The 22,318-nt window shown below is 42.6% G+C and overlaps 1 protein-coding gene across 1 annotated transcript in view; it reads right to left on the minus strand.

Annotated features, from left to right (window-relative positions):
• The window catches only part of POLRMT (RNA polymerase mitochondrial), a 66,897-nt gene that overhangs the window by 1,919 nt on the left and 42,660 nt on the right, over positions 1 to 22,318 (minus strand). Inside the window, exons 13-20 of the mRNA XM_060785070.2 lie at positions 21,545 to 21,724; positions 16,109 to 16,195; positions 15,911 to 16,024; positions 10,674 to 10,726; positions 7,871 to 7,969; positions 7,564 to 7,636; positions 6,515 to 6,606; positions 3,590 to 3,663 (exon numbers count right to left, since the gene is read on the minus strand). Coding sequence (XP_060641053.2) covers positions 3,590 to 3,663; positions 6,515 to 6,606; positions 7,564 to 7,636; positions 7,871 to 7,969; positions 10,674 to 10,726; positions 15,911 to 16,024; positions 16,109 to 16,195; positions 21,545 to 21,724 — 772 coding nt within the window. The remainder of the gene's footprint in view (positions 1 to 3,589; positions 3,664 to 6,514; positions 6,607 to 7,563; positions 7,637 to 7,870; positions 7,970 to 10,673; positions 10,727 to 15,910; positions 16,025 to 16,108; positions 16,196 to 21,544; positions 21,725 to 22,318) is intronic.

A 22,318-nucleotide genomic window follows, 5' to 3' on the forward strand; every position in this document is an offset into this window, starting at 1 on the left:
ACTGGAGGTCTTTGGAGGGATTTATAAGAGTTGTAGTTCACTTACATCCAGAGCACACTATGAACCCAAACAATGATGGATCTGGACCAAACTTGGCATGCATACCTGATATGCCCAAATTTGAATCCTGGTGCATTTTGAGGAGAATTAGCCTGGACATTTGGGAGTTGTAGGTACTGGGATTTATAGTTCACTTGCAATCAATGAGCACTCTGAACTCCACCAAAGATGGATTGGACCAAACTTGGCACACAGAGCCCTCATAACCAGCAAAAATGCTGGAGGTCTTTGGGGAAAATTCACCTTGATTTGGGGGAGTTGTAGTTCACCTACATCCAGAGAGCACTGTGAACCCAAAAACTGATGGACCTGGACCAAACTTGGTACACAGAATGGCAAGACTAGCTCAACCTTCTGGAGGGGTTTGAGGGGACTGATTCACCATAGTGGGAGTTCTAGTTTACCCTACAGCCAGAGAGTATGCTGAACCCAATGATTCATCTAGAGCAGTGGTTCCCAAACTTATTTGGCCTACTCCCCGGAAATCAATTTTTCTAAATCTTCTCTTCTTTCTTTTATGCTTTCACCGCCCCCTTACCGCCCCCTTATTCATCACCCCCAAAAGCACCTGTGGCCATTACCGCCCCCCCCCCCCCCCCCCCGGATCACTGCAGCACCCACCAGGGGGTAGTAACGCCCACTTTAGGAATCACTGATCTAGAGCAACTTACCCAACATAACAAACTTTAAGTACCAATGGAGTTTTTCAGGATTAACCTGGCATGATGTGAGCTGTAGTTCACCCACATCCTTATGCATTTTGTACAATTAAAAAATGACTTTTTCAAATAACCTGGGCAACACCAAGTACCCAAGCTTGATCACTATGCTGGCTTTTGCATTGGATCACACGTCCAAGACTTCCCAAGTGTCTAGGACTATGTGATGTATAAGTGAATAATGCAAATAATAGTAATAATAATTTTGTTGTGCTTTGGAGTAAAATGTTTTGGCATTTGGGGTGGTCACAACAAGAGCAATGGCTAGTTGCCCGGATCAGTGAACAAGAGGATTTAGCCGTGATAAAGGCCATCCTTCAAATTTACAGATAGGAAACAGAAGGTAAGGATCAGCTTAGGCTTTGGAGGACAATACTCTAAATTGAGTCTTGTGTGGATCCAGGCAATTACCTCGCCAGGCATTGTATATATCCGCTAGGAAAAATAAAAGGCAGCTGGGAGGCGAAAGCAGTGAAAAGAGCTTACAATATAAGATTAAAGATGAGAGCAATGAGACAGGAGGCAGTGGGAAAACAGCAGGGATAGTGGATGCGTATCTATTGCATCTCTAAAAACAATTCCACCCTCCTGGAAGGGGAATTCTGGGCCTGGCATTCATTGTGTAGTCTTGAAAGCGAGCCCTCCTCCTCCTCTCAAGTCAAGTCTGGAGCATTTGAGGTTGAAATGGCCAAGATAACAAATTTTGTGGAATATAACAGGAGAGTCCTGCAGAATATATATGGTTTAGGTAAATATTTTATGTCAGAATCAATTTATTTATGAATCTGTGGTTAAGAAAACTATGAATAGACAAGGAAGATTACTGGAAGTGAGAAGGTAGATGCTGAAGGAGTCTGAACAATATTATTGTTTTAGTGGAAAGCTTTCTAAAGTTATCATGTTGGGAACAGGCTTTTGAGACATGCTTCCTTTTGCAGCACAGTCATTCAGTTTTACTAACAATTTGGAGGTTAAACCAGACCTATACAAGAATTTCATACAATATAGCTATATAGTCATCACAAACATCATTGTTTTTCTTTGCCTAGTGAGAAACTTATCCATTTTGTCACAAGTACTGCAACTCAATCAATATATTGTGCAAATCTATATACCGAATAAAAGTGAAAATACGTCTGAGTGGATGTGGCTGGGCCCATTTTCATAGACAGGCTCCCACTTTCACAAACAGCTTTAACCCACAGTGCTGAGGAGCCATGAAAAGCCCTCCCTCCATTGACATTGCAAGTTATAGAAAGCCACTTGAACATGTAGCCCAGCCTCTGCCAATGTCCTCCCCAAACACCATACTGTCCACCACTCAAGGAATGCTTTCATTCGGGACAATTTCATCCTAGATTTTATGTGTTTCCTCCACCGCAGGCATCCCAGTGTTTTGGACTCTCCATTGATGTGGAATTTGCATGATCCCGCCTACTCCCTCTCCCATAACCCTTTCCTACTCTTTTCAACTAATAACAAACAACTGCACAACAACAACAACAACAACAACAACAACAACAACAACAGAACTAATCTGCAACTCAACATGTGGAGGAATTTGGGGGATTGACTCCACATGATGGAAGTTGTGGTTCACCCTGCATCATGTCAGAGTACTGTGAACCCCACTGACAATGGACCTGGACCACATTTGGCATACAGAATCCTCATGACCAAAGAAAGGGGGGGGGGGGGGTTGGGGGGAATTCACCTTGATTTGTAGTTGTAGGTATTGGGATTTATAGTTCACCTGCAATCAAACAGCACTCTGGACCCCACTTACAATGGCCCTGGACCTTACTTGGCACACAGAACTCCATGACCAACTGAAAATCCTGGTGGGGACTGGGGGGAACTGGCCTTCCTTTCTGGAAGTTGTAGTTCACTTACATCCAGAGACACTGTGACCACCACCGATGGCAGATCTGGACCAAACCTGGCACATAGAACCTTATGACCAACTGAACCTACTGGAGGAATTTGAGGGGACTGGCCCACCATGGTGGTAGCTGTAGGTTATCCTTCAGCCAGAGATCACACTGAACCCCACCACGATGCATCTAGAACAGTAGTTCTCAACCTGTAGGTCCCCAGATGTCTTGGCCTTCAACTCCCAGAAATCCTAACAGCTGGTAAACTGGCTGGGATTTCAGGGAGTTGTAGGCCAAGACACCTGGGGACCCACAGGCTGAAAACCACTGATCTAGACCAAACTTACCCAACATGACAAACTTTAACTACTGATGGAGTTTCATGGTGTTAATCTGGCATGACGTGAGTTGTAGTTCACCCACGGTCTTATGCATTTTGTACAATGAAAAATTACTTTTTCCAATAACCTGGGCAACACTGGGTACCCAAGCTAGTTATATTAAAAAAGTTATAACAATATCTACTTCTGTAGTGAATAAGCCTCTCTGTAGGTTCTGAATGGAGGCTGGATGGCCATCTGCTGGAAGAGCTTTGACTGTGTCTTAATGGCAGAAGGGGGTTGGACTAGATGCCCTTTACGGGTATCTTCCAGTGGAGTCTCCTTCTCTGGAGGTTTTTGTATTGGGACTGGATGGCCACTCGTTGGGAGGCCTTTAACTGTGTCTCCCTGCCTGGCTGAAAGGGGTAAAGCTCTGTTTTAGTGGACAAAGTGTTTACTGGTAGATTTTTAATTGGATAATTACTAAAAAATGATTCCTAAAGTAAGTAAATTGTATGGATTTGTGAACAGTCAACATAACAATGAGCTTGCCGAAAGAAATGTTATCCACAAACCACACAAAAATGCTCCAATTCAAGACAATTCGCCCTCATACCTTTCTTAGGGACACTGGAGAGCAGCTGTAATAGCTTCTGGTATTCGAGAGATTTTTTATTCTTCCATTCAATCCTGGGAAGAAAGAAAGGGGGAAGAGAGAAGAGGACAGCCATGAAAGATTAGCTATACATGCAAGAAATAACCTATTATTATTATTTGATACACAACAAGATTAGTACACAGAAACAAGATCACTATGCTGGCTTTTGTATTTGATCACACGTCGGACATGTTTATTGTTGTTGTTGTTGTTGTTGACATGTACATAACATGTCAGTACACATGCATATTAGGTCCAAGTATCTGGGATCCGTCTTTGAATATCAGATTCTTCCCAAGAGCCTAGGATATTAAAGGTATTTTCTTGGAATGTGCGCAGTTCTGAGATGTACTGCCTTCTGCAGAATAATAATAATAATAATAATAATAATAGATCATATCCTCAGCTGCTGCAAGAAAATCACCCAGACAGACTACAAACAAAGGCACAACTCTGTGGCCCAAATGATTCATTGGAACTTATGTCACAAGTATCACCTGCCAGTAGTAAAGAATTGGTGGGATCATAAACCTGCAAAGGGAAATGACCATGCAAAAATACTGTGGGACTTTCGAATCCAGACTGACAAAGTTTTGGAACACAAAACACCAGACATCACAATTGTAGAAAAGAAAAAAGTTTGGATTGATGTCGCCATACCAGGTGACAGTCGAACTGACGAAAAACAACAAGAAAAACCAGCTGTTATCAGGTCCTCAAAATTGAACTGTAAAAGATCTGGTATAAACCAGTACAGGTGGTCCCATTGGTAATCAACACACCAGGTACCATGCCAAAAGATCTCAGCTGGCATTTAAAAATAATAAACATTGACAAATTCACAATCTGTCAGCTGCAAAAGGCCACCTTACTTGGATCTGAATGCATCACACAGTCCTAAACGCTTGGGAAGTGTTTGACTTGTGATTTTGTGATACGAAATCCAGCATATATATCTCTTTTGATGTGTCATATTGTGTTTTTGTGCCAGTAAAATAATAATAATAATAATAATAATAATAATAATAATAATAATAATATATTTATAGACTGCCCTATCTCCCCAAAGAGACTCAGGGCGGTTTCCAACATGTACGGCAAATATTCAATGCCAAAAAGAAAAACAATTCAGAGCAGATTACATCAGGACAAATCATATTAAACAATATAACAGCAACCAAACTCTAAACTTTATAACAGACAAAATAACCGACAATAAGAACTTAAATGACCTATATGAATAAAACAATTAATGTAAATTTGACACTAAATAAAAGCAATTCAGAACAATGGCTGAAGCCATTATAAAAAGATGACAACCAGCGGGCTGAGATTAGTTCCAGTCTCTAGACAAGGTTTAACATGTCTCGGTGAGAGTATAAGTTAGTCATATTAGTCTTCCTCCTCTCTATATGCCAAAGTGCATAGGTGGGTTTTCAGCAATTTTTTAAAGCGAGGAGAGAGGGAGCAGTTTTTAATCCTTTTGGGAGGGAGTTCCAGAGGTGGGGAGCAATCACAGAGAAAGCCCCTCTCTCATTCCCACCAGCTGTGCTTGAGACGGGGTGGGACTGAGAGGAGGGCTGGTTTGTATGCAGAGATGTGATTCTGCAAATAGTCTGGGTCTGAGCCGTTTAGGGCTTTATAGGTAACAACCAGCACTTTGTATTTAGCCTGGAAGCAGATCAGCAGCCAGTGAAACTGCCGCAGCATGGGAGTTGCCCTCTCACAGTATGGCGTTCCAGTTAGCAATCTGGGAGCCGGTTTCTGCACTAATTGCAGCTTCCAAACTATCTTCAAAGACAGCCCCATGTAGAGAGTGTTGCAGTGGTTCAGGCAGGAAGTAACCAGGGCATGGACTACTGTGGTCAGATCTAGCATCTCAAGGTACCTGTCCGAACATATCTCCCTCTGCAAACCACCAAGGATGTTCATCCAAGGAGGCCCTGCTCTCAGTCCCATTACCTTCGCAGTCACGTCTGGTGGGAACGAAACACAGGGCCTTCGCTGTTGTGGCTCCTCGGCTGTGGAACTCCCTCCTCAATGACATTAGATTTGCCCCCTGACCTTTTGTTAAAAACTTAGAACCTGGCTGTGGGATCATGCCTTTGAACAATAGATGGAATAACTGGAAAGATAATGTTTTAGTGACCGCAATGGATTGACCTGGACTATGATTTGAACGTGCGAACTGTTTTTAAATTGAATATTTTATAATTGTTTTAATTGTGTTTAACTCTATTTATGATTTCTAATGTACTGTGTTGGCACCTGATGGCTGTATACTGTAAGCCATCCTGAGTCCCTCTTCGGAGGTGAGAAGGACAGGATATAAATGCTCAAAATAAATAAATAAATACAGGCACAGCTGGAACACTGGTTTTAATTGTGCGAAGACGCTCCTGGCCACCTGTGTCTTCAGGGGGAGGGCGAACCCGTTCAACACAGGCTGTAATCCCACGCCTTGATTCACCTTCCCACTGACCAGGAGTACCTCTGTTTCGTCTGGATTTATTTTCAACGTATTAGCCCTCTTCCAGTCCATCACTGATGACAGGCACTGGTTCAGGGGCAAGACGGCATTCTTGGCACCCAGTGGAAAGGAGTAATAGAGTTGTGTGTCATAGGTGTAAATTTGACACCAAAACTCCGAATGATCTCTCCCAGTGGTTTCATGTAAATGTTAAACAGCATGGGAGACAGAACTGAACCCTGAGGGACCCCACAGGCCAATGGCCAGGGAGTCAAACAGGAATCCCCAGCACCATCATCTGCATCATGTTGTTGTTGTTATCTTTTTTCTACCCCATCTTTTTCCCCATAGGGACTCAAGGTGGCTTACAATATTGTTTTCTAATAACAGAACAGGGCAATGGGAACACTTACGGAAGACTGGTGCAGTATTTCTGTAGCATGAATCTGGACAGGAACTCAAGGATGGGTTGACTATGGAGCGCCACAAACTGGTCGCGACAGATCTGAAAAACGTTGACATGCACAGGAAGGTATCAGAAAAGGGTGAGAGAGAGCCATGCTTAAATATATGAAGGATTGACATGTAGAAGGATGCAAGCTTGTTTTTTTTTTACTGCTTTTGAGACTAGAATGTAAAGCGATGGATTCAAATGGCAAGAAAAGAGATTACATGTAACGTCCTGATGGTAAGAGCCATTCTACAGCGGAATATGTTACCTTCCATGGAGGCAAATTCATCAACAAATTGTTCATATTATTCAAGTTGTAACAGTGTCTATGATGAACGACACTCCACTTCTGTAGTGACTAAACCTCTCTGAAGGTTTTTGAATGGAAGCTGGATGGCCATCTGTCAGGAGGGCTTTTGTGGTGTCTTCCTGCCTAGCAGAAGAAGGGTTGGACTGGATGGTCCTTGAGGTCCCTTCTAACTAGGATTCTATGACAAATATTTTTAACAAAAGCTGGATGGCCATCTGTCAGGAGGGATCAGATTGGGCTTTTCCTGCCTGGCAGAAGAAAGTTGGAGTGTATGGCCCTTCAGGTCTCTTCCAACTCTAGGATTCTGTTTTTGTTTTTTTGTTTTTTCATGTCAGGAGAATCCTGTTGTGAGAGGATTCTGTGACATGTATGTTTTAACTGAGTCTGGATGGTCATCTGTTAGGAGGGATTTGATGATCTCTTCCTGCCTGGGGGATTGGACTGGATGGTCCTTGGGGTTCTCTTCTAACTCTAGGATGTGACAATTCTATAGCCCTATTCCTCCATGAACCTTCTAATGTCTACGAGGCCAGATGGCCATTTGTTAGGAGGGCTTTGATGGTGTCTCTTCCTTAATGGCAGAAGGGGGATGGACTGGATGGCCCTTGGGCAATGCTAGGATTCTATGATCTCCTAGGAAAGAAAGAAAGTGTTAAGCTTCCAGAGAAGAGTTGTTTTGGGAGTTGAGGAGGACCTCTTACCCGGTTCATGACATCGACAGTGTGCGCATGAGTCCAGTAGCAGTCGTGCACCGAGACAAAGGTCAGTCCCTGCCTAGGAGACCAAGGAGTAAACAAAAAGGTCATCAATATATCCCAAGGACTACAAAAAGTGTGGCAACACACAAAGCCACCCCAAAAATTGCTTTGCAGGACTAGACCACTCTCCATAACATATTTTGACACAAATGTCCCATCTGTTAAAGAGCTGGGAGCCATCCTATGAAAGTGCGCAACTCAACAGCCCTTCCAAGATGCCTCCACCCATGCTCCCTTTCATTCTTCTTACCTGTGACAATGTAAAGATGTCAGCATCATGTGCGTGGAGTCCAAGGAATGGATGAAATTGGGAGGGAAGGCATTTTTCTGCTTCATTGTGTCGGGTTTTCTGTGGAGGAACCACAAAGGAATTGATGCTGGGAAAAACAGAGAGCCAGTGACTTCGACTGAGCTCCAGTCTGCACTATGGCCACTATTGTGGGGGCTGCTATGGCACAATGGGCTAAACTCTTGTGCTGCTGAACTGCTGATCTGAAAGTTGGCAGCTCGAATCCGCAGAAGGGGTGAGCTCCCACTATTAATCATAGCTCCTGCCAACCTAGCAGTTCGAAAACATGCAAATGTGAGTAGATAAATAGGTACCGCTTCAAGGGGGAAAGGCAAAAAGATGCTCCAAACAGTCACACCAGCCACACAACCAGGAGGTGTCTATGGACAACACAGGCTTAAAAATGGAGAAGAGCACCTCCCCAGAGCCAGAGATGAGCACCACCTCCAGAGCCGGAAATGAAAGGAGAAGTCTTTGGCTTTGTCTGTGTATTTGTGTCTCACTGAAGTTCATTGTAACAAGGTATTGAATGTTTGAATGTGTCTGTTTATATGCTGTAATCCGCTCTGAGTCCCCTCGGAGAGAAGGGTGGAATATAAATAAAGTGTTGGTATTATTATTATTTCACATCAGCGTGTCCTAGACCCATGGTTAGGAGGTGGGGTCCACACAACATACGAACCCTGAGCCGAAAGTGGTTCACATATGCCGTGGGTGTGGCCTGCCACCTGTTACTCTAGGAAGGAAGGAAGGAATGAAGGAAGAAAAGGGGAGGGAAGGAGGGAGGGAGGGAGAAAAGTGAGAAAGAAAGAAAGAAAGAAAGAAAGAAAGAAAAGGAAGGAGGAAGGAAGACAGGAAGGACAGGAGGAAGGGAAAAAAAGAAAGAGAAGGAGGGAGGAAGACAGTGGGGGAGGGAGAAAGAGACAGAAAGGAAGAGAGGGAGGAAGGAAGAGAGAAAGGGAAGGAGGGACAGAGGAAGGAGGGGGGAGAGACAGAAAGGAAGGAAGGAAGGAAAGAAGGAAGGAAGGAAGGAAGAGAAAGAAATAATAGGAAGCAGAAAGATAGATGGAACCAGAAAGGGAAGTAAGAAAAGGAGAAAGAAAGAAAGAAAGAAAGGGAGATAGAAAAAAGAGGGAAGGAAGGAGGGAGGGAGACAGAAAGAACAGGAGGGAGGGAGAGATAAAGAATAGATAGATGGAATCAGAAAGGGAAGGAAGAAAAGAAAGGGAGGGAGGGAGGAGGGGAGGGAGGGAGATAGAAAAAAGGGGGAAGGAGGGAGGGATGGGGAAAGAAGAGAAGGAGGAAGGGGGAGAGAGGAAGGAAGGAAGAAAGGGAAGGAGGGAGGGTCTAAGACAGGAAGGAGGAGGGAGAGAGAAAAAAAAATAAGGGAGAGAAGGAAGAAATATAGATAGGAACCAGAAAGGGAAGGAAGAAAAGTAAGAAAGGGAGGGTAGGAGGGAGGAAAAAGAGAGGGAAGGAATTCAGAATCTAGAAAGTGTGGCAGAGTGGTTTGAACCTCAGACTCTGAACCCTCTTGGTGACTTTGGGCCAGGTCCACTCTCTCAGCCTCAGAGGAAGACAGCGGCTGATCCCCTTGGAATGAATCTCAACAAGAAAACTCAGTGAGACAGTCGCCCTAAGTCTGAAATGACACCTAAACTGGGCTCCACAGGCCAATGGAGACTCCACCACAGACATCGGAAGAGCAGCAAGACCAAGGACAAGCCACAAGAGGAAAAACAAAGATCCACCCAGAGGAAAAGTGTTCTTGCCATATATCAAGGGAACCACTGACTGCATAGGGAAGCTGAGGAAGAAACCCAATCTACAAACTATCTACAGACCCAGTAAAAAAAACCCAATAAATGCTACGTTTAGCAAATGAAGAAGGATCCTCTCACCACTGCAGGAGTCTACCGTATACCATGCAGCTGTGGACAAGTCTCCATAGGGGCAGCCAAATGCAGCAGCATTGCCCAAACAGAAATCAAGGAACATGAAAGGCACTGCCGACTAACTCAACCAGAGAAATCAGCCATAGGAGAGCACCTGATGAACCAACCTGGGCACAGAAATGCTGAATCACTCTGACAACCACCATGTCAGATGACATAGAGAAGCCATTGAAATCCACAAGCACATAGATAATTTCAACAGAAAGGAGGAAACCATGAAAATGAACACAATTTGGCTACCAGTATTTTAAAAAAACTCTAAAACCAGGACATTAAATAAAGAGCAACACTCAGAAAACAGGGGAATTCCAGACAGGAAACAACCAGGACCAGCTAACACCCCCCCCCCCAACAAAAAATTCCCCCAGGCAGGAAGCAGCCAGGCTTTGCAGATGCAAGGTCATTCAATGCTCATCAAGGTGGTCAACTGCAAACATTCACACTTGTTTCCAGCAGACAAGAGTTCTTTCTCCCACCCTGGACATTCCTCGGATCTATAAACCTCATTTGCCTAGTTGCCAACAGACCTCTCAACCTTTGAGGATGCCTGCCATAAATGTGGGTGAAACGTCTGGACAGAACGCTTCTGGAACATGACCAGACAGCTCTGAAAACTCACAGCAACCCAATGACAACTGTGCTAATGAATTATTATTTAGACCTTCCTTAGAAAGTGAAATCCTGTCGCCCCAAAAGGCTTGGCCTGTTTAATTTTGGCCCCCTACTGCTGCCAAGTGGTGTAGGCCAGGGCTGCAGGACTCCCCGCTCCTGATTTTAAGAGAAAACGTTTCCTACTGACGGATACTCACTGGCTGATGTCGTGGCGTGATTTCAAATTAACCGTCTGCATGCTGCTATTCACCTGGACACAGAGAAAGAAAAAAGGGAGGAAACAAACCCCATTAAGGATCAGGGGATCTTTAGCTTGGAGAAGAGAAGGTTGAGAGAAAAGGACACAATTACCATGTTTATTGGAAACGATGTCCCATTGAGGAGAAGGGGGCAAAGCTTGTTTTCTACTGCTACGGAGACTAGGACCCAATGGAGCCATGGATTCAAGTGGCAGGAAAAAGGATTCCACTGAAACATTAGGCATTTCTGGGTCCTCCAACTTGATGATATGGGAGGACCTATACAGCCAAAGGGGGAACTCCTTGACCACAGAACATCCAAATGCCTGCTTTTGTCTTGCCCTTTGGCTACAAAATCCTTTGATTCATCTTACAGTGATGGAAGGGGAAGTGATATTTCCCTCAAAGCCCTTAACATTTCTGCTATGTTACTCATCACCAGGATTTATGATTAATGGCATCCTTCCGGATGCCAGAACCAAAATGTTTGATGCTTTAAAAGAGGGGGAGAGAATCAGAAACTTCTTCTTCTTCTTCTTCTTCTTCTTCTTCTTCTTCTTCTTCCTACTACTACTACTACTACTACTACTACTACCACTATCACTACTATGGAAGAAGTTAGATAGCTAGATATAGGACTATTATTAATAATAATAGTCCTATATCTAGCTATCTAACTTCTTCTATACATGTAATAAAAGTGAAAATACAAATGTATGTATGTGGCTGGAGTGTCCGCTTACACAGACAAGCTCCTGCCTCCACAAACAACTATAGCTCCCATTACTCAGGAGGCATCAATGGTCCTCCCTCCAATGACATTTCAGGTTATAGAGAGCACCAAGAACATGTAGTCCAATCCCTGCGAATGTCCTCCCCAAACACCATACTGCCCACCATCCAAGGAATGCTTTTATTCGGGGACAATTTCATCCTAGATTTCAGATGTTTCCTCCACCACAGACATCCCAGTGTTTCTTACTCTTTTCATTGGTGTGGAATTTGCATGACCTTGTCCACTGCTACTCCTTAACACTTTCCTACTCTTTTCAACTCCGTCTGCACAAAAACTAAGCAGAACTAATCAGCAACTAAAGATGCTGGAGGAGTTTGGGGGACTGACTCCACATGATGGAAGTTGTAGTTCACCTTGCATCAAGTCAGAGCACTGTGACCTCCACTGACAATGGACCTGGACCACATTTGGCACACAGAAGCCCCATGACCATGGAAAAATACTGGAGAGGTTTGGGGGGAATTCACCTTGATTTAGAGCCATTGTAGGTACTAGGATTTCTAGTTCACCTGAAATCAAAGAGCACTCTAAACCCCCAATACCAACAAAAAATACAGGGGGTCTTTAGGACAAATTTGCCTTGATTTACAGGAAATATAGTTCTCCTACATACAGAGAGCACTGTGAATGCAAACAACGATGACTAACTCAACCTACAGGAGGGGTTTGAGGGGACTGACTCACCATAGTGGGAGTTGTAGTTTACCCTACAGCCAGAGAGCACACTGAACTGCACCGATGCTGCATCTAGAGCAAATTTGCCCAACATGACAAACTTTAAGTATTGACGGAGTTTCAGGGGGTTATCCTGGTATGTTGTGAGTTGTCGTACACCCATAACCTTATGGATTTTATAAAATAAAAAAATGACTTCTTCTAATAACCCAGGCAATGCCGGGTACCCAAACTAGTAAGCAAATAAATAAATAATTTTTTTAGAAAGTAGTTGGAGCTTTGGGGTTATTATCAATAATAATAGCAGTCCAAAAAAACCCCAATTATAATTATTAGAATTTTTAGTCCAAAATAATTAATAACAATAAGAAGAAGAATTCAAATTTTTAGAAAGTAGTTGATGTTTTTGGACTATTCATAATACAGGGTTAGTCAAAATGCATAGGCCAATAAGCCATTCAATTGAATGGCTTATTGGCCTATGCATTTTGACTAACCCTGTACTACTACTACTACTAATAATAATAAGATTCCAAAAACTTCAACAACTTTCTCTAAAGGTCATTTCTAAGGAAGAAAAGGACACAGGCACCCTGTACTTTTCCAGGAGAAAGGTTACAGTTCCATTTTGAATTACCCTCTTCAAAAATAAGTTATATTTTAGAAGTTCAATCCCCCCCCCCCCCCGCCAAATACTGGAATGTTATTGGCCCAAAAAGCCAAGCCGAAAAATACAGAAGACTATAAGAATCACTGAAAAGGATATCATATGTAACTTTGCTGCCATTGTTACATAGCTATAGTTACATAATTACATAGTTATAGTTTTATAATTGAGTAGTTCCATAACTAGTTCCATAGTTATATAATTACAATTATGTAATTACATGGTTACATAGCTAGTTACATAATTACATAGTTACATAACTATAGTTTCCCCCCTTGTGGGAAAGCTTGATTCCACAACCCTCGCTATAATGAGCCCTCCTCCACGAATAACCTGCTTCTCCTTTATCTCACCCGAATTTTTAATTAGTTTTTTATTAGTTTTTTTTTCTTTTAATCATTACATGTAGCCCGCCCATTGTCACTGTGATTGTGTTTATTGTAATTTTATATTGTTATGCATTCACATGTTTTATATAATTATGATGTTGTTGTTTATTGTCTGCGTTTTCGGTTTACATTTTCGGTTTTATTTGCTGTAATTTGTTGTTTGGGCTTGGCCTCATGTAAGCCGCCCCGAGTTCCCATCGGGGAGATGGTGGCGGGGTATAAATAAAGATTATTATTATTATATAATTACTTCGTTACATAGTTATTATGCAATTATAAAGTTACATAGCTATAGTTACATAGTTGAAGTTATGTAATTACATTGTTACATTGTTACAGTTACACAATTACATAATTACATTACATAGTTATAATTATGTCATTACATAGTTACAGAGCTATAGTTACATAGTTACATAATTACTCCTCCATGTTTGCTAGGGTTAGGGCTGTTGTTCAAGTGACTACAAGATGACTACAAAGTCTTTTTTTAAGGTCCTCTGGCTGAAGTAGACCACAGAATCACGACAAATGGCTAGGAATCTCTGAAGTCCTTGAGCATGCTTTTTTTGGACCAATGTGCTAAAATGACCTAGAGAGATAATGTATTCAGCCCAACCCATGAAACCTGCAAAAAGAAGTCAGATCCACAAACGTGGAAGTCTGCATTATTTTTTTAACAGGATGGGCTCAGCAGAGGGTTGCCTGCAACACGTTGCTGGGTATAAAAGGCGGAATCACAGCATCTCATACATTTTGGGAAGAGAATGAACAGGCGGAAGTGGAGCCCGGCTGCTTCAGCCCTCTCTCGGCAACGAAGCACAGCAATTCTCTCTTGTTATTATTCCTGGCAAAATGTCACCTTGACTCTCCCCTCCCTGCTTCTGCTGACTCACTCCCCTCCACCTGCTGAGTCATGCTTTTGCCACTGCAAAGCCCTGACTCACCCTCTCCCTCCATACGCCTCCATTGGCTTTTCCTCCAGGTGAGCATCCAATCCTAAGAGTTGGAAGGGACCCTCAAGGACCACCCAGTCCAACCCCGTTCTGACACCATCCAAGCCCTCCGGACAGATGGCCACTCAGCCTCATAGGCATTAGAAATTCCAAGGATAAATAGGGCTGTAGAATCATAGAATCCTAGAGCTGGAAGGGGTACCAAAAGTCTATCCAGTCCAACTCCTTTCTGCCAGACAGGAAGGCACAATCAAAGCCCTCCTGACAGATGGCCATCCTGTCAGGGTGCTTTGATTGTGCTTTTCCTGTATGACGGAGAGTTAGACTGGATGGCCCCCCGACTCTGGAACGCCCTCCCCAAAGATCTTAGACAGGCCCCTACACTGGCAGTCTTCAGAAAGAACTTGAAGACCTGGCTGTTCCGATGTGCCTTCTCAGATTAGGAACCTCCAATACCAAGTCCTAGAAGCACTTTAGTAGAACTAAGATCACTGCACACCGCACACTGCACTTACTTTATAATCCTACATACCTCCTGCCACATCAGCACTTTTAATCTTGTACCCATTACTCTGGCCTGGCCCAGTTTTATAGTGTCTCGATGTATTGTTATTGTTGTTGTTTATTCTGCTTAACTGTTTTTAATTTGCTTTAGGTATTGTATTGTTGTATTGTGTTTTGAGGCCTTGGCCTATGTAAGCCGCATCGGGGTACAAATAAATTTATAATAATAATAATAATAATGGTCCTTTGAGTCTCTTCCACCTCTAAGATTTGATGACTCTATTAATAAATAATAATACTAACAATAATAATGAATAAATAATAATTAATAAGAATAATGACTAATAAAAATGACGAATAACAATGAATAAATAATAATGAGTAATAATAATAATAATAAAATAATGAGTAAATAATAATAATAATAATAATAATAATATAAAAATAGGATAGCATAATAGCAGCACACCAAATAAATCACAGGAAGCGCCCAGAATTTCTTTTCAAAGTCCTCCCGACAGATGGCCATCCAGCCTCATAGGCATTAGAAAATCCATTGAGAAATAGGGCTATAGAATCATAGAATCCTAGAGTATAAGGGACCCCCAAGAGCGATCCAGTCCAACCTCTTTCTGCCAGGCAGGAAGACACCATCCAAGACCTCCTAACAGATGGCCATCCAGTCCCGTAGACATTAGAATGTCCATGGAGAAATAGGGCTAAAGAATCATCACATCCTAGAGCTGGAAGAGACCCTAAAGACCATCCAGTTCAACCCCATTCTGTCACCACCCAAGCTCTCCTGACAAATGGCAATCCAGCCGCATAGGCATTAGAAGATCCATGGAGAAATAGGACTATAGAATCATCACATCCTAGATCTGGAAGAGACCCAAAAGGACCATCCAGTCCAACCCCCTTCTGCCACAAAGGAAGACACCATCCAAGCATTCTTCACCCTTCACTCCGCTGCCTGGGATTGCTGGGAGTTGCAATCCAACCATATCTGAACACAAAAAGGTCAGTTGCATTGCTGACCAGTGCTGATGTCCACCTTCCCTTCAAAACAACAATACAATTCATAGCATTACAAACCCAGTTGATCAAAAGGATAAAACTCTCAAACAAACTGTCAAGAGTTAGATTTTAATCCTTGCAAAAAGAGTTAAAAATAAATAAAACATTACAGACTTTTCCCAAGGACTTACCATTGTGATTTTGGAACGATGGTAAGGCTGAATGATGGGTAGGCCCAAAGGGGTGACCCACTCCACTGTCCGGCCAGACTTGGCTATCAGCCGGGCACAATCAGTCAGCCAGCCCTGAAAGAGAGAACGGAACAGAGAATGAATTGGGAGGTGGGAGAAAGCACTGGCTGTTTAAATGAAAAGAAAACTGGGATTTACCTGAATTTCTCGGGTTCCTGAAAACATCTCCTTGAGGCTGCTGAATACTTGTTGCACCAGGTAGTGAGATGCTTCCCAGACATACTCCTGGAGGAAAGGAAATGGAGGTGATTCAAACCATTATCTTTCTTAAAAAAAACAAAAACAAAACCTGACATTGAGACAGTTCTACTTCTTGATCACAAAAAAAACACAAGATTATAAGGATAGGTTTAAGTAGATGCCGAATGGCCATCTGTCCGGGGTGCTTTGATTGTGCTTTTCCTGTATGACAGGGAGTTGGACTGGATGGCTCTTTGGGTCTCTTCCAAGATTTTATGATTCTATTAATACATAAATAAATAATAATAATGAATAAATGATAAAAACTAAATCATTAATAATTATAATAATTAATGAGTAATACTGTATATACTCAAGTATAAGCCTAGTTTTTCAGCCCCGTTTTTTAGGCTGAAAAAGTCCCCCTCGGCTTATACTCGAGTCAAGGTTATTTATTATTTTACTCTGTTATTATTATTATTTTTATTTCATTTATTATTTTATTCTATTTATTATTATTACATTTATCATTTTACTCTATTATTATACATTTATTATTTTACTGTATAATTGTTGTTATTGCTACATTAATTATTTTACTCTTTTTATTATTATTGTTATTATTACATTTATTATGTTACTCTCTTTATTATAATTGGAAGGATATGTATGCACATTTACACTGAAGAAGGTAAATAATCATTTAATCAGAGTCGGACAATCTTATCTTAAATTACCATTTTTGTAAATATTCAAAAATATATAATCTACTGATTCCTCAATTAATGTAATTTAATTGGTATGTATTTTTATTTTGCAATTTACCAGTAGCTGCTGCATTTCCCACCCTCGGCTTTTACTCGAGTCAATCTCTTTTCTCAGTTTTTTGTGGTAAAATTAGGTCCTTCGGCTTATATTCAGGTCGGCTTATACTCGAGTATATACGGTGATTATAGATATAATAATACATACGGTAATAATAAATGATGATGATGATGATGATGATGATGATGATGATGATTAATAATAATAATAATATAAAAACTTTATTTATACCCCGCCACCATCTCCCCTCAGGAACTCGGGGCGACTAACATGAGGCCAAGCCTGACAAATACAATAAACAAAATAAAATACATACAGCAGATAATAACTCAAATAAAATACAAACAATTAAAGAAAAATCACACAATGGGATAAAACACAGGGTATGAGGTAAGATGAAAAGTTAAAACAAGGGTTGAACAAAGTGGGCCAAATGCAAGGATAAAAACAGGGGAAATTGGGTGAGATAGGGAATATTGGGTGAGTAGTTTATCTGGTGGGAGATATGGATGAGACAAGCTATGGGGTTTAATTTTCCTGCTAGGGGATGAGATAAAGTGCATCTTTCTCCCACACTCTATTATTCCTTTCCACCTAAAGCCAAAGATGCCGTCCTGACACTGAATCGGTGCCTGTCATCAGTAATGGACTGGAAAATGGCTAACAAGTTGAAATTCAGTCTAGACAAGACGGAGGTATTCCTGGTCAATCAAAAGGCAGAACAGGGTGTAGGGTTACAGCCTGTGTTGGATGGGGTTACCTTCCCCCTGAAGACGCAGGTTTGCCACTTGGAAGTGCTTCTGGATTAATCACTGACCCTGGAACCCCAGGTGTTGGAGGTGGCCAGGAGTGCCTTTGCACAATTGAAACTTGTGTGCCAACTGCGCCCGTACTTTGAGACGCCAGACTTGGCATGGTAGTCCATGCCTACTTAGTCACATCCCATTTGGACTACTGCAATACTTTCTACATGGGGCTGCTTTTGAAGACGGTTTGGAAGGTTCAATTGGTACAAAGATCGGCAGCCAGATTACTAACAGGAGCTCCTTACAGGGCACAGACAATTCCCATGTTGTGGCTGCTGGTGTGCTTCTGGGCAAGATACAAAGATTACCTTTAAAGCCTTGAACAGTTTGAGTCCAGGCTATTTGAAAAACCACATCTCCCCCTACAGACCAACTCAGACACTGCGATCAACAAAGAAGGCCCTGCTCTCAGTCCTACCTCCGTCTCAAGTAGGGCTGGTGGGAACAGCCCTACTTGAGTAGCCTTCTCTGTGACCGCCCCCACCTCTGGAATGCCCTCCCTAAAGAGATTAAAAACAGCCCCTCCCCTCATCTCCTTCAAGAAACAATTACAAACTCACTTGTGCTCTCTAGCATATGGAGAGGAGGGGAATTAGAGAAAGACAGTCTACTAATATACCTCTGACTGGATTTTATCATTTCACTCTGGCCCTAGCAGGTCGGCTGGCACCATGGACATCATTGAAATTTAGTTAATTTTAAATTTTTAGTGTCCCCTTAGGAGAAGTGAGGCTCACGTTTTTATGGTTAGATATAATTTTAATGTTTAACTGCTTGTGCAATTTTAAATTTATGTTATAATTAGCTGTCCCCTGCCACGTGTTGCTGTGGCCCAGTCTGTTGATCTAGAAAATAAAGTAATGAGAAAGTGTTGGTTTCTAATATATGTAATTTCTTTATGCTTGTGGGTAAACAGTATTTCTTGCTGTTTCTTTGTCAGTGTTGATGTGGAGAGTGTCTAGTTTGCGTACTCTGGAACATGGAACATATAGTTGTCCTTCTTTAAGAGTCCCTTTCAAATCTATGACACTATATCTGTGTGTGTGAATCATATCTATCTATATCTATGGCTGGATGGCTCTTTGTTAGGAGGGCTTTGATTACATTTTCTTGCCCTGGTGAAGGGAGTTGGACTGGATGGCCTTGAGTATTTTCTGTTGGCCATGGGGGTTCTGTGTGGGAAGTTTGTCCCAATTCTGACGCTGGTGGGGTTCAGAACGCTCTTTGATTGTAGGTGAATTGTGAATCCCAGTGACAACAACTCCCAAATGTAAAGGTCTATATCCCCCAAACTCCATCTGTGTTCGTATTTGGGCGTATTGTGTGCTTGTGCCAAGTTTGGTCCAGATCCATCATTGTTTGAGTCCACAGTGCTCTCTGGATGTAGGTGAACTACATCTCCCAAACTCAAGTTCAACGCCACCAAACCCTTCCAGTATTTTCTGTTGGTCATGGGAGTTCTGTATGCCAAGTTTGGTTCAATTCAATCCTTGGTGGAGTTCAGAATGCTCTTTGATTGTAGGTGAACTATAAATCCCAGCAACTACAACTCCCAAATGACAAAATCATAATTTTTGAGTGATGGTCACTCCTTGTGTTGTGAAACATTTTGTTGCCAAATTTGGTGTGATTTTGTTCATTGGTTTTTTTTGTTTTTAAGGCACTCATTATGCACAGAGCATTTATATATATATAGATTTGTTGTTTGATGTTGGCTTGCTTTGGGATTGGCTGGGCCGTTAATGTATTCATGTTTATACCTGTACTGAGGCACTGAATGTTTGCCACTGTGTTTTTGTTTGTTGGAATCTGCCCGGAGTCCCTCAGGCAGAATATTTATTTAGTTATTTACAGCATTTCTACCTCGTCTTTCTCCACCCCGGGGGGACTCAAGGTGGCTTACACTTAGGCAACTATTCCATGCCTTCAAAAACAATGTACAATTAAAAACATTTAAATAGAATTATAAAATACATTAAAACATTTAAAACATATAAAACAATGCCTTCACTGTTAACCACGTTAAGATCGTCCGGGGAGGCCCTGCTCTCGGTCCCGCCTGCGTCGCAGGCGCGGCTGGCGGGGACGAGAGACAGGGCCTTCTCGGTGGTGGCCCCTCGGCTATGGAATGCCCTACCCGTAGACATCAGACAGGCCCCTTCGTTGCTGGAGTTCCGGAGGAGGGTCAAGACGTGGCTCTATGAACAGGCGTTCGGTCAACAAGGCAACTGAACTCATGAAGATGGTATAAATGAACAAAGGAATGGTAGAAGGATTATGAGAACGGAATCTGATTTTACTGAGGCGTTGATGACCACGTTGTTTTGTCTTGTATTGTCTGTCGTGTATGTTGCGTTGTAACTAATTGTTATTGTTATATAAATTGCATTGTAAACTGCATTGAGTCGCCGATTTAGGCTGAAAAAATGCGGTATAAAAATAAAGCAAATAAATAATAAATATTACCCAAAGTGACAGTCTGGGCTGTTCCAATAGTCATTGCACATAATTCCATATTTATCTATTGTACAAGATCTCCAAAGGCTTGATCAAAAAGGCACGTTTTTACTTTCTTACGGAAGGTCAGGAGAGAGGGGGTGATCTAATATCCTAGGGAGGGAATTCCACAGCTGAGGAGCCACCACTGAGATGGCCCTGTCTTTAGTCCCTGTGCCTGTAAAGGAGGAGGGACCGAGAGCAGGGCCTCTCCAGACAATATTAACCTCTGAGGTGGTTCATAGGGAGATAGCAGTTTGGACAGGTAAGCTGGGCCGGAACCATTTAGGGCTTTATAGGCTAAAGCAAGCACTTTGAATTCTGCTCGGTAACAGACTGGCAGCCAGTGAAACTGACATAGCAGTGGGGTTGTATGCTCCTTGAACGCCGGTGAGCAATCTGGCTGCTATTCATTGGACCACTTGAAGCTTCCAAACAGTCTTCAAAGGCAACCCCACTTAGAACACACTGCAGTAGTCTATTCAGGATGCAACCAGAGCATGGACCACTGTGGGCAAGTCTGACTTCACAAGGTATGGGCACAGCTGGCACACAAGTTTTAATTGTGCAAATGCTCCCCTGACCACCACCGAAACCTGGGGTTCCATGCTCAGCGATGAGTCCAGGAGAGCTCCCAAGCTGCGAACCTGCCTCTTCAGGGGAAGTGTAGCTCCATCCAGCACAGACTGTAACCCTATACCCTGTTTGGCCTTGCAACTGACCAGGAGTACCTCTGTCTAGTCCGGATTCAATTTCAATTTGTTCGTACTCATCCAGACTGTCACAGCTGCCAAACACGGGTTCAGGAGCTGAACAACTTCCTTAGCAACAAGTGGAAAGGAGTGATAGAGCTGAATGTCATCTGTGTACAGATGGCATCGGACTCCAAAACTCCAGATGATCTCTCTCAGTGGCTTCATGTAGATGTTAAACAACATGGGAGACAGTACTGAACCCTGTGGGACTCCACAGGACAATGGCTGTGGGGCCAAGAAGGTGTCACCGAACTACGCCTTCTGGGAACGGCCCTCCAGGAAGGACCGGAGCCACTGTAGAACAGTACCTCTGAGACCCATTCCTGCCCGGTGTCCCAGAAGGATACTGTGGTCTACGGTGTCGAAGGCCATTGAGAGGTCCAGCAGAACCAACAGGGACACACTACCCCTGTCCAGTACAAATAAAGTCTTATATTATTTTATTATAGGTAAGTTGGATGTTTGTAACTCGGGGACGGCCTGTATAGGGGGAAAAGATAGAGGTGTGGCACCTGAGGGAAGTCGTCTATCTCCTTGAGGCGCTTCTCAATCTGGAGGCGACCCCCGTAGCGCGTCACGCCATACACCACTGTCATCACCGTCTGCTTCACCACTTTGCGACCAATGAAGCCCTCCAGGAGCTGGGCGGTTTTGATCCCCGCGGCAGCGTCTCGCTTCCGGAAGACCTCCACCTTTTGAGAGCACCCAGAGAGAAGGCCAGAGTAAGGGAAGGCTATTGCAGAGAGCCAAAACCACTTCCTGTCCCGAGATGCTTCTCCCCAGAACTCAAATACCACATTAAAAACATTGAGAAAACAAAAGTTTTTGAAATGATTGAAATGGACAAATTAACTTTAGCTCTACAACAAAACTAAACAAAACACACAGAAACTTCACAAAGAATGGAAATTCTTTATGGAATGTGTAAAGAACCAAAAGAAGACAACCTCAGCGGGATTTGCTGACTAAAAATAGTATTAATAATATACAGATACATTTTGGACTATTTATATATATTACATTCAAGAGACTTTAGGCTATCACCTCCTGCTAGGACTGGCTGTGTGGTGATGGAAGAAAGAAAGGGAAGGAGGAAGGATGAAAGGAGAAACAGAGAGAGAGGGAGGAAGGAAGGAAAGACAAAAGGGAAGGAAGAAAGGAAGGAAAAGAGAACGAAGGATGAAAGGGAGAAAGAGGAAGAAGGAAGGAAGGGGAGGATGGAAGGAGAAAGAGTGAGGGAAGGAAGGAGGAAAGAGGGAAGGAGGGAGGAAAGAGAAGGGAGGAAG

This window comes from Anolis sagrei, chromosome X, assembly GCF_037176765.1.
Source record: "Anolis sagrei isolate rAnoSag1 chromosome X, rAnoSag1.mat, whole genome shotgun sequence".
Taxonomy (NCBI): domain Eukaryota; kingdom Metazoa; phylum Chordata; class Lepidosauria; order Squamata; family Dactyloidae; genus Anolis; species Anolis sagrei.